This window comes from Sphaeramia orbicularis, chromosome 6 (genome assembly GCF_902148855.1).
Source record: "Sphaeramia orbicularis chromosome 6, fSphaOr1.1, whole genome shotgun sequence".
NCBI classification, from domain to species: Eukaryota; Metazoa; Chordata; class Actinopteri; order Kurtiformes; family Apogonidae; genus Sphaeramia; species Sphaeramia orbicularis.
The window spans coordinates 34,650,092-34,663,148 of NC_043962.1; the positions used below are offsets into that span (position 1 = coordinate 34,650,092).

Consider the following 13,057-nt stretch of genomic DNA (forward strand, 5'->3'; position numbering starts at 1 on the left):
ATTTTGATAGGGTACAACAACAATCAGCAATCATCTATTGGTCACATGACTGTACTCACAGGTACAGTCCAAGCTAGGATCAACAATAATAAAGCACAACACCTAGGTATATCTGCTGTTTTTCACCCTTTTTCTAGCATTATACTAAGATGTGCAGCACATTAATGGCCAAGTATTTATTGTTTTTATCCAGTGGTAATAGCACACATTGCCAGTTTTGTTCTTTGTATTGTGGAAGATGCAATACTGCCCAAGTACTGCATTTGTTTGGAAAAAATAAATTGCACGACCGAGGACACTTCAACATACAGACGGGAGGAGCTTGAAACTGAATGGCCAACCCCTGTGAGCCACAGCCAGCTCTATCCTTTGTGTTGTGTGATATATTAAGTAACCAGAGTAAGAGTGATCCAAAATGACATAAAGCCAAGTCACGCAAATAACCACAAACAGGAACCCAAATGATGGGGAGAGATAAAAGATTAATGAATTTACTGTTACACTGTTCAGGCAAAGGCAATAACACACTTTTGACTATTTCTATGAGCTTGTTTTACACAATGGGGCCTTCAATGTATATAGATACCTCTTTCATCTGAGTCTCCCATAAAAACACAAACATTCACATGATAACGTTCGCATTATCCTCAAGGCTTTGTTTTGATCTTTGCATTGCAGCAAAACCTTGGCTTGTTAACACAAACTAGGTTATATTGTTATTTTCTGCTGTTTTTCTTTTGATTTGCTGAACTCTAAATGTGGTTCAGATGTGCACATGCTACGCTGAATCTTCACTAAGTGATAAAACAGCTTTTAGGCCGTCGACTCTTGGGAACTAGCTGTATTCAAATTAACATATGGCCTTGCAAAGGGTGTGAGTGATCTCTCATTAGACAAATGGCTGGCCAAGCTGTCCCCCTGTTGTAAAGTGCTCGGCTCTGCTCCCTTTTGTTTTCTAACAGGAACTAGTGCTAAGTGGAGATGCCAAACACTGCTCTGTAGACAAAGGCCACTCTCACCCCGGGTTGCCTTGGAGACCAGTGCCCCTGTTTAAGGATTGGACAGATTCCAACATGTGCCAAAAATAACCCCAAGGGATTTCACTATATTCTGTTTTTTAAGCCCCAAGAAGTCAAAAGCAATGATTTATGTTGTTGCAGTGTAAATCTGTTAACTTTACCAAAAGTTTGTGACATGTAAGCACTTGTGCTGAGTTGGACTAATCTCATGCTCCTGTCTCTGTTTACCATCTGAAGTGTCCTTTTTGTGTTTAGTCCCCTGGGGCTGAAAGAGTTGTCTTTCCTTGAATCTTGAATCTCCTTTTGTTTACATCTGTGAGGCCATCTGGGATCCAAATCTTTCCTTTTTTTTTTTTTTTTTGGCAAAGATTCGATAAAGGCAGCAACCTTGATTTATGTTGCATTTAATATTTGGTCTAGAGAAACTTCACCAGCATTTTAATGCTTTTACCTCAGGGTCACACACTAGCTAGAGTGGAGCTACTGAATTTATTGATTGGATTTGTCAAACTTTTGTTAAATGAAAAACTTAATGCTGAGGTCATTTTTATCCATTTCACCTCCAGTCACTCGGACAGTGTAACATTTAGATTCAGTTTTGTTATCATGGGAAATATAGTCAACAAATCTCCAGGTCAGGAAGGTCAAGAATAAGTCATAAGTGCTGTGACAAAGCTCTTTCTCTTTTTTTTTATCACAGTAATTATTGAGCATTTAGGATTGAATTGAATTATTAGCCATTTTAGTGGAAAGCCCCAACAGTAATGTTTCATCCTGTGGGAAAAGCCCTAGCAGAGTCCAAACAGGCGGCTGTGCAGATGTGTTTATGTGTTCATTGTGTGCTGCTACCACATGCCCTCACTGCCAGACAACCTGTGATCCAACAAAATAAGACCTAGGATCTCCAGAGGATCAATGCATCATTGACTATGGGCCTGGGCCTGGTATTGATCCAGCCCTGCACAGCCAGTTTGTATCTTCACTCAGCCAGATAGAGGTACAGACACAATTAAGTGAGAATCTCTGCTTTGAGGAGGTGAGGATCACACATACACTAGTGCTCAATACAAGCCAAAATCTGCTCATCTCAATCATATATCTTCAGCTCAAGTTAACCAAGAGGCTGCCCAAGCCCTTCCCCCTACCGGTTTGTCTTATCTCAGAAGGTGGAGAATCGATTTCACTGTAGGAGTATGAGCAACTGTTAGTACTGAACCAACAGCTGGATGCGTGCCATGTTGGGATGTCAAGAATGTGGCCTGCAGTGCTGTTGACAACACATGGTCAGTCTGTTTCTGACTGAGCATTTGTTCATTCTGGGAGTCTTCTCTAGTTAATCAGCCTGTTGTTCAGGAGTGTGTCAGCTGCCTGGTCAGAGGACTTCTGCCCTCGGGGATTCACACAATCTCATTTCCAAACTGAATGGGTCAAGAGAGAGCAACTCACAGACTTAGATAAGAGCTGGTTTAGATTCACAGCACGTATCGGAACAATGGACTGAAATGATAAATGGCTTTGCAAGGCTGAGTGAATTCATCAGAGACTGTCCACTTTTTGTGCAATGGCCGTATTGTGTGGAAGCTGATAGTCCTATATGTGTAATGTGAAAACTCATTAAGCTAAGATTGCCTGAGGGTACGGGATTTTTGTGTCTCCACCTGTGTATCTAACCAGCATTAGGACCTTTGTTACAGGCATGGTAATATGCAGAATTTCCTAACCCAGCAGAGTTTCTGTGCTCTCCTCTCTGTGTGAGCTACTCCCACACACATTGTGTGCTAGGTTGCCTTTGAGCTACTTTTGTACAGTTTTCTCTCTGTGGTTGTTCCCTGTTGTCTGTAAGCTGTATGCCCTCTAAAGGAGCATACAGTGGTATAGCTGCTTAGCATTCAGTACACTTCAAAGCTCCTCAGTGTGACAGCGCAGCCCAGGGCTCATTCTCTCCTAATTGGAGGTTCATTAAGGGACATGGTGTGCCTCAAGGGAGCCCTGCTCACTGCCAGAGGTGCCTGTCTCTATTCGGGATTTTGGGGTGTTTACTTGTTGTGGCTGCTTTAGGAAATGGGGAAATATGAAAATGGGTTTTTAATTGAGATTAAGGGTGATGCAGCATGCATGTGGTCCCGTAGTGTCATTGTCAGAGGGTATTAGCGCACTCCAGAGGGACTTTAAGAGTGGCATACAGTAAATGGGAAAACACACCTGCTCCAGCTGCAGCAGGGCGATTTGCACCGTCTCCAGGGTTCAATTACAGGTGATCATTTAGAGGGTCAATGACATTTAACAGGGTCAAGTTACACCCCTTATAATCTCAACAGGGTTTCGGTGTTAATGATTATTTGTTATTCAGGCTCATGCTCAAGATGAAGTGAACTGGATGGTTATTGGGGGACTGAAAGAGCAGACACAGTGTCCTTGTCATGCTGATCGGTGGCTGGTGGAGCAAGGGAATATGCACTCACTTCATTAATCATGCCAAAAGGGTCATCTTCAAGGATAACCAACCGGGGATACACTATTTATGTAGAGAACACTCTCAATGTGGGTCTGTGTCTTCCTTTTCACTTAAGTTGGTCATTTAAGTTGACACAGCCATCATGGTTGATCATGCAGATTCTGGCCAAACAGACTTCCCATTTGCTAACTTACCATGATGAAGGCTTGTAGCAATGTTTGAGACTTCCTCGTCGTCATACAGACTAGAATGTAGGTCAGATGGGTTTGTCCTCATTACAGGGCTCTTGCTTCTGTCTGTACTGTGAAGTTGATTCTGGATCAGTTCTCATTAATCCATTATCAAACTCAACCATGCTGCCCAGCTTGGCTATGTCTCAGTTTTTGCCAAGAGTAAACAATAAGATCTTAATGTCGTGTGGCATTTCATGATGTCAGTAACAGGATACACTGCAGACATCGACGAATTGGCATTTACTAGATAGCTCAAGGCAAATGCTGCCACTTTGACTGTCAGATTGAGGACATACAGAGTATTTCCTGCAAATAAACACATTGGCTGCAATAATGCGTAGTGTGCAATGTATTTTTTATTTATTTATTTATTTTTTTTTATGGCTGTTTTTTGCTGGTGCATACAAACCCGCTGCCACACACTTTATCTTGATACATTGCTAACTTAGCAAAGCAGTGCACCTGAAAAAGACCAGCTTTTAATCTAGTAGTAATTTGTCAATATAAGACTGCAGCGCGGGGTGTGAACCAGGTTTCCCTTGTCTGCCTAATGTAGCCAGGAGAATATTCAGTGCAAGTTAGCAGTCTGATCTCTACGGTTCGCCTGTGATCGATGAGGACCTGCGATCCCATGGGAGTCATGGGAAAGACCAGTTTGTTTACTCTGCACTTTCTCCGGGGTCTCTGTGGCAGTTTGATTTATACTGTGCTAGTGTGGACCATAGGCTTGTTATTTGCTAGTTCCATACAGCCCACTTCATTCTTAAGCATCCAACGCAATTTAATACACAAAAAAATTGGCCACAGATCTGACAGTTGGTTTGACCCTGGGATGAGAGCAAAGACCAAAGACCAAAGAGCCAAAGCTGGAAGAGAAATCAGACAATGAGATGGGAGCTGCGCTCTGAGAGTTTTTTCAATCAGCCCCTTCCCGTTCTGCCTCTACATCCCCTGCTCTAATAAATACAGTTTGTACTCCTCATAGGAGCCAAAAACCAACAGTGGAGAGCAGGAGGGATGATGTGGATGCTTTTCTGTGAGACTATAATTTATGCAAATCTCAGTTAAGACCTCCTGTGCCCTCATTAGGCCTTTCAGTGGAGCTTTTGAAAAGGGAAGGGTTAATTAAAACCCATCCTGGGCAATGAGGCTGTTGGTTGCTCTCAGAGTACCACTAGGAGTGGGATCAATACTAGAGCATATCATTATGATTTAGAGGAGGTGTTTAACTATAGCTTTAAATCAATTTCCTTGGGTCTGGAGAAAGGAGAGGAAAAAATAAGCCCTCAGCCTGGTGAGAGAAAGAAATGTTCTCATTTCATGTTAACTTGCTCCCACGGCAACACAAAGGCTGCCTTCACATCTTTAGTATTGTTCAATTTTATTATGATGGCAGCTTACACAATGAAACAAAAACAACTTTCTCTGGGTTTCCCAGCACATTGATATTAGGAGTAAAATAAAAGACAAGAGCACAATACTAGTAGAAAAAGACATGAATTATGACTTAATAATTTAGGCAAATTCTATTCTATAAAATAATTGCAGCCACCAGTTGAATATACCGTGGGAGTAAGTGTTATGTGAAGGTTAAGTTATTTCACCTAAAAAACATTGTCTGAGTAAATGACGTGTCAGTTGGGGTGAAAGGGTCATGGCTGAATCACAGTTGAGACAGCAGAGCCCCTTCAAAGACAGACAGGAATCAAAGCTGGTGTCGATCATAACCTAAGCATCACCAGTGCCTTAGAGAAGCAGAGATCACCTAGAGGATACAGCTGACAGCACATCAGGCAATGGAAAGACTGCAGGAAGATTATGAGATTACAGCTGATGGACGTGCTGCGAAGTACAGACAAAAGAAGTGAAAGGAAGACATTTTCACTTTTTTTTTTTTTCAATTTCGAGGTGGCGGTGTGTAGTTTCTCTATTGTGTAAACCTATTTACAATTCCTCAGAGAAGCTTTTTAATCCGCTTGTTACCCAGCCTCAATCTTGGCTATCACTATTGGAGGGCAAATTAATAATCACAACTACAAAGCAAAGAGTGCTGGCTCATTTCTACCAAATAATTAATTTTCTCCCTTCACCAAGACTGCAATTATAGCTGCCCCAAAGATTTTTTCCACTTCAGCTTTTGCAGAATATGTAGAGATGCTTCCTTAGACAATTCCTGCCTCGCCCTGAGGTGAAAACCTTGTTCATTTGCAGCTCAGTAGGTTATATGAATGCTTCAGCAAAAGCTATTTGGTGCATCTGATATATAGGTATAGAGGGTCACTGATACTGACACACCCATGTTGTCTCTTAATGCAGGAGGGGCTTCTTCATTAACAGCAGTGCTTCCAGGATGGGCCCTCATCAGGGAAAGTGTGTTTATGTCAAATAGAGGCTGGGCTTATGGGAGCACAGGGCACCTACCTCTCATTACATTAAGGAGAAGAAGTAAAGGCCATACATTGGTGGTTAATGCACAAGGAGACCCAGGACTCACATCCTTAAAATGCTCTGATAGACAGTCCCCTGAACAACACTGAACCCACAGACCCCATGTGTCCACTGATAGGAGTCGCTGAGGGGGAGATCTAGTCATCTGACAGTGAAAGTACATTTTAAACGCTGTGTGTGGTGATATGACGTGTGTCAGGATGGTTGACATTGTGTAGCCCAAAACCTGTAGTTACTTAGGGATTGCTGAGGAGTTGAAGCTGGTAGAGTGCGCCTGAGGGGATAATACAAGGATATTCTGTTGAAATTGGACCAAATGAACTGACAGGCCTGTGTGTGTATGTGTTGTATATTTGACTGGCAGAATTCATTAAAAATGTGAGCAGGTTTTTGCAGGGTATTATTTTCTTGGCACTTTCATCTGAATGCCTATCCCGAGTGCAAGAGAAAAGGAATACTGTGAGCGTCTGGCAGAATTCATTAAGTGACATGTTTTATGTTGTGTGTTTAACGTTGTTTTCTCAGGGGCAGGGAGAGGCTTCAGCTCGGGGGACAACCATGGAGGGAGATTGTCTCAGCTGCATCAAGTACCTCATGTTTGTCTTCAATTTCCTCATCTTTGTAAGTATTTCTCCTCTTCAAAGACACTCAATCTGCTTGTCTCTGAAGTTACTGTCAATCTAATGATTTAAGATGGGCTTGTGGCTGCCCCCTGCCCGACTGACTAATGGAGCCACATTTGCATTTCATTAGACGGAGGCAATCTTGATTCTATCAAATTCTCTTTTGATTAGATTTTAGTATGCTGACACACATCTGAGGCCACATGGAGTTTGTGACTGGCACCTGAGTTTATCAGTCCTGATCAGACAATCAAGGGTAATCCTGTTATTCTGAGCCGTAAAGGGGGGAGGGTTAGGGTAAGAAGGTTTGTCACTTTTCCAGCCTTATTAAGCGCAACCAAACCATTTAGAGACTCTGCGAAGACGAGGTTGTTCAAGGCTGGGGTAATAATGCAACCAGCAGAGCAATAAATGAACTTGGCTGTAAGCATCAACCACTATTTTCCACTCCCATCCTTTTTTGTTTGTCTATGGCAATTTCACACTCATGTAACACAACAGCATTTTTCAAGCCCAATGAGCTTTCAAAATGGCTCTCTCCTTTTCACATACCACTACCTCTGCCTGAACTGATGTGGTGCTCATTTGTAGAAACTCGGGTCTCTCCCTGTGACAGGAAGACAGCTCAGATCTCTTCCCCCTACCTCAATACCTTCTTTCCTTAATCACATGAGTCACCCTACAGTGGCTGTAGATAGGGTTTTATTGAAAGGCAGGAATGGAGAGGATGGAGGCTGCAGTGCAGTGGATTTCTCTGACAGGTTGGGGGGTTAGTTGAAACGGGGTCTATCTCCTCTCAACCCCCTGCTAAGGCATTATTGCTCTGTGGATATCCAGCCTTTTATCTCCTTTTCAACTCTCACACCAGTCCTGTTGGAGATTTGCATGACCAGAAAAAAGTGCAGTTTTAATTTCCATTATATGACATCTTGTTGAATGTTTTGTGTGTCATTTGGGATACTGCAATCCACTGACTTCCCATTAATATTTAAAATCCTGCCAATTTCTGTTTTGTCTAACCAGTGTCTCCTCTCTGTTTCCATCAGCTTGGGGGTTCTTTCCTACTGGGAGTGGGAGTGTGGGTACTAGTGGACCCAACAGGGTTCAGGGAAATTGTAGCAGCCAACCCATTGCTATTCACCGGCGTTTACATCATCCTGGGCATGGGAGGCATGCTCTTCCTTCTGGGCTTCTTGGGATGCTGCGGAGCTATCCGGGAAAACAAGTGTCTGCTCCTCTTTGTAAGTTGGTCCAACACAGTATAAATGTGACTGTTACTGATCTTGTTTGTATACATGTGCGTTGATTATGCTGTCTGTCAGTTTTTGGACTGATGTGCTTGAAACAGAAAGCCAAACAAGCACAAATGCCCTACTATTTGCTTTTGTGCCTCCAGTCTCATGCATAGTTAATGCTGAGTGAGGAGGGCACAGCCAGAATGTGATTTTTAGTGAGCAACATGCACTTTTTCTGACACCCACCCACCTTGTGCTACTCTCTCTCACTCTGCCTCTTCTTCTTTGTTTTATTGCAGTTCTTCATGCTCATCCTCCTCATTTTCTTAGCAGAACTGGCTGCTGCCATCCTGGCCTTCATATTCCGGGAGCATGTAAGTGTCCTCACTGCAAAAACAGCCCCATTATAAAGTAGCCATATATTCTTAAATAAAAGTAAATTCTCTTGTATTAATCAAAAAAGAATGTCAGTGGAGTAAACACATGTTGTCTGGATGGATTTCATAAAACAACAGTAAGTCTAGTCACTGAAAAGCATAATAGGCTTTAACATTACCAAAAAAAGACCAAAATGTAAGTAAGTTGCACATTATAGTTATTTAAGGCTAGAATAATCTGAAATTGGTAAGGTATGCAAGTGGTCTCACTCTGAAAGGAAAACAATCTCTGTAGTCAAAGTCTCAAGAATAACCTGAACTCTGGTTGTTTGGTTCTTCAGCTGACCAGAGAATACTTCACCAAGGAGCTGAAGAGACATTATCAGGGCTACAACAACAGCGACGTCTTCACCTCCACATGGAACGCCATCATGACTACAGTAAAGCCACAACATGCATGACAAAGAGCTTTTACACACTCATTGCTCCCTCCAAGTCTGTGGAAAACAGTCCCGTCGTCAGGGGCCTATATTTTATAGATAAAATCCTAGACATTTAGGTCAATATTCATGCTGAATTGGTACATGCACACACAGTGGACTACAGGCCAGTGCACAAATAGGCACTCAGTAATAATGGCTTCTTCCCTGATTCTCATCTCTCCTCCCTTCAGTTTGACTGCTGTGGGGTGAACAGCCCAGAGGATTTTAAGGACAGCCTGTTCAGGCTGATCAACCAGGATCATATGGTGCCAGAAGCCTGCTGCCAGCGTGCCAGTCAAACCGAGGAGTTGGCCCACATCAGCCGAGGGCAGTGCTTATCAGGAAATATGATGTCCCGTAATAATAAGGTAACTTCTGACATCTACCGTGTCAGCACCTCTCTCCCTTTCCCATTCTGTCTCTGTTCTGTCTCCATTTCAAACCACCTCCAGGCTTAATTGTAGCAGAAGACAGTTGAGGGGTGACATCCAGGGACCAGCAGATTCCTCCATGGCTGATTAGTGTTTCTCCGTGTTTTGAATGAGAGCCCTTACTATGCAGTCTAGACCCCACTATATATGAATAATTTGTATCCCTATAAGAATGTGCTGAGGGAAAAAGAGGATTATAATATGTGAATATGTAAAAATTCTGGATTTTCATTTTCACATACATACTCACATCTCCTCTTATATTTATGTAAAGAAAGGGGTAAACTGAAAAATAATTACAGTGAAAGCTGATAGGAAGAGGTTCTGACTCTGCCTTACACCTGTTGTCTTTTAGTCCAGTAGAACAAAGCCTGATATCTGTGATGTGTCTTTCTGTTCATCCACACAAAAAGCCCTCATTAAAAGGCAGTGAAGCTGGAAGCTCTGCTTCCCACTCATTCATCCGAGCCTTTGTTCAAAGCCTCACTCGATTAAAGCTGTGATGTTACTTTAATTGTCTCAGTTATTCTCCAGCTTTATGGCCTATTGATTGTCTTCTCACCCCATTGTGTGTCCAGGGCTGTTACTCTGCAGTAGTTGACTACTTTGAACTGTACATCTATGTGGCAGGAGCGCTGGCTATTGTGGTGCTGACCATTGAGGTACGTAGCTTATCTTTGATATTATACAACAATGTGCTACAGATATTTGCTTCATTGTGGGCTGGCTTAGTTGAAAGGCAATCATTTTGTATGACAAGATCTCCATCTAGCGGTGAGACTTGGTACTGCAAGTGCCTTCATTTTACAAAGCTAGTAAAATCCAGTTACACCCTTATCCTGCTAGAGTTTGAGTTTTAATGTGCTTTTTGCAATTTTACATATAGATTATGTTCATATTAATTGAATTTTCCTTCCTTTTTTTCAGCTTTTTGCCATGGTCTTTGCGATGTGTCTCTTCAGGGGGATCCAGTAAAGCTGCTCCATCTGTGAACTTGTTTTTGTTTTTTTAAAGGGAATTCAGGACTTAAAAAACAAACAAACAAAAAAAAAACCAAATCAAAATGGACACTTGTAAATTTGTTGATCTCTTTTTCTATTGGCTAACTGATAGAAATACAAACTCTAGTACTTCACAGCTGGACTTTTGAGGTACTGGGTGGCAAAAACACACATAACATGCACACAGACTTTAGAGAACGAATGAGATCAGAGACAAAACTGATGTAAAAAAGATTTGTGTGTAAAGTGGAAACAGTAATTTGTGGACCAGGTCTAGCACAGACTGGGTATAATGTGGACCAGGCATGAAGACCAGGTGAAGCCTGAGCAGAAGGCACTGCACTGACTTTTGGATGAAGAATATTTATATGAAGTAAACTTGGCTTAATTGTGTAAAAATGTGTTCTATGTACAGTACTCTCATTGGGCTGTTATCCTTTCCTTTTCATACTCTGTACTGTAACACACTCCCTCCCTCAACATGCCTTTTTTACAGCCACTCTCCTTTAATGCTGTATTATATAAGCTCTGTGTGTGCGCGTGCATGAGTGTGAGACTGTGTGTGTTTGTATGTGTGTATATACTGGATGCTCTCTATGAACATGTATGAACTAATTAGTGAGCATGTGATTCATGGCTCTCTGTGACCCCTCCCAAGCTTGAAGGCCAATCTCTGACTCTTTTTCTATTTGTACGGTGATGTTTATTGCAGTAGTGGTTAAATGTGGTTTTAGGTGGTGAAATTTATGTGTATGCATTTGTATTAGAATCTTGAAAAGTCATTGATATAAATGACATTCTAAATGGCTGTCTTTGTGTTTTTCTTAAACACATTTTGATATCATTTTTAGAAACATAAGTAGCCTTTTTTGCAGGGTTCTGCCTCTAATCCTCATAAGTAACAATAACACATGTTAGCATGTTGTAAGCAAATATTGTACATAAAATGAAGATTTTTCCAAGGACACTGTCCATCTTGGCCAATATAGAACAATTCAATTTAATTTGTAAATTGTTAAATATGAGGGAGAAAACTCAAATCAAGCTTCATGACAGAGCTCATTTTATAATTAAACTGCAAAACCACTAAATTTGTCAGAAATGACAACTATAGATTTTCTGCTGCAGCCATACGGTATGGATGATTTGTCTCTTAGTATGAAACCATTCATCATGCGACACCATTTGATATATGGAGTTTAGAAACATAACAGATTGTTTCATGTATTGATGAGCCAAAAAAAAAAATGTGGTTGCGGCCCATGTGTGGCTACTGTGGTAATAAAATCCATTACACCTTGAATGCAATAGTGTATTGATGTTTTTTTCCAACAAAAGATCATGAAAGGTATTGAACAAAAATGAGAATAAATAATGATGCTAATAGAAATGGGGTCACTGTAGCTGTGCATAGCAATAAGATACAGCAAAGGAAAATAGATACATACATGACAAATGGGACTAAAGCTGAAAACAGAACTGTGGTAGCAGTTTTTGTGATTTATAATATTTATTTGCAAGACAACAACTCCTTCACACAGGAATACAGCAGCTCTTCATAATTTTAGTACTTTATGTGGTTTGTCCATTTTCTCTGTTTTGACAATTACATCTGAGATCTCTGTCAATTTGTAATAGATGTAGCAGTTAACTTTTATTAGTTTTATTGGTAATAGCCAGATGGTGCCCTGTGCCCTCATTTACATGAAATGTAATCTAATGACAGATTTGTTGGTGGGCTCAGTCATAACTATGCCTATGTTTTTCTTACCTAAGGCAAGAACATTCCTAGTTTGATTCCCTGTTGGCCTTTCTATGGGTGTTTCTATGCTTTCTGTTGTTTCCTCTGAGTCCTCCTGCTTCTTCCACCATCAAAAACACAGATTTTGGTTAATTTTCCTGCCAGTGCCCTAGACCAAGGTACTAGCAGAGACCTGGAGTTGGCCCGCTGGCACCTTCAGTGGCAGCCTACAGCTACTTGTGTGTTTATAAGAACAGGTGAATTGCAGAGGTTGAATTTCCCACCAAGGTTGATAAAAGTAAACTTTAACTTATGTGCCTCAGTGGAAGATGGTTCCCCTCACTATTGTTTGGATTTGGACCAAAGCTCTGCTTTCACTAACACTACCCACATTAATTAAAGGGATAACATATAGTATTGAGATTCCAAACTGTCAATATACTGCCAGATGATACTACTAAAATACCAACAAATCAAAGCTATAATCCACAGACTGTATCACTCAGTGAATAAAGTACAAACCTCACTGTTTACACACATCTGTATAATGGTATCATCAAGTTTTCTTCTTCAAAAAAATTGTGCCTGGCACAACAAACCCTGCCCCTTGCACCCTCAGCATATCACTTGCCTCTATATATGTGTCAAGTTTGAAGTAAATTGAAACAAAATTGATGTTTTTATAGATACTTGAAATTTGGCCTATTATTAGTAAATGGGAGAAATTAAAAAAAAAAAAAAAAATTCATAAAACATTTGAACTTTGACTTTTTTTCCCCAAAATGTACCCACATCTATTCTGGGTCACTGTTAATCTCTAAACTCAATTTTACGGAACCCCGCTAGGGTCATAGTGGGAAATATTTTTAGACTGAACTATTGCATTCTCATGCAATAGTATTGCATTCCCATGCAATATCTTTAGTGTTCCCTCGCAATACTTTTGCCTTTCCTCACAGCTCCATATGGCTTCGTATACAGGTAACTGGCAGCGCTGCGTGAATGCAGGGGC

The 13,057-nt window shown here is 41.1% G+C and overlaps 1 protein-coding gene across 1 annotated transcript in view; it reads left to right on the forward strand.

Moving 5' to 3' along the window:
- tspan18b (tetraspanin 18b) overlaps nucleotides 1-11,541 on the forward strand; it is a 35,137-nt gene extending 23,596 nt beyond the window's left edge. The window contains exons 3-9 of the mRNA XM_030137021.1: nucleotides 6,681-6,776; nucleotides 7,825-8,019; nucleotides 8,313-8,387; nucleotides 8,732-8,830; nucleotides 9,064-9,240; nucleotides 9,882-9,965; nucleotides 10,231-11,541. Of these exons, the coding sequence (XP_029992881.1) occupies nucleotides 6,681-6,776; nucleotides 7,825-8,019; nucleotides 8,313-8,387; nucleotides 8,732-8,830; nucleotides 9,064-9,240; nucleotides 9,882-9,965; nucleotides 10,231-10,278 (774 nt within the window). The 3' untranslated portion in view covers nucleotides 10,279-11,541. The remainder of the gene's footprint in view (nucleotides 1-6,680; nucleotides 6,777-7,824; nucleotides 8,020-8,312; nucleotides 8,388-8,731; nucleotides 8,831-9,063; nucleotides 9,241-9,881; nucleotides 9,966-10,230) is intronic.
- The last annotated feature ends 1,516 nt before the right edge of the window (nucleotides 11,542-13,057 follow it).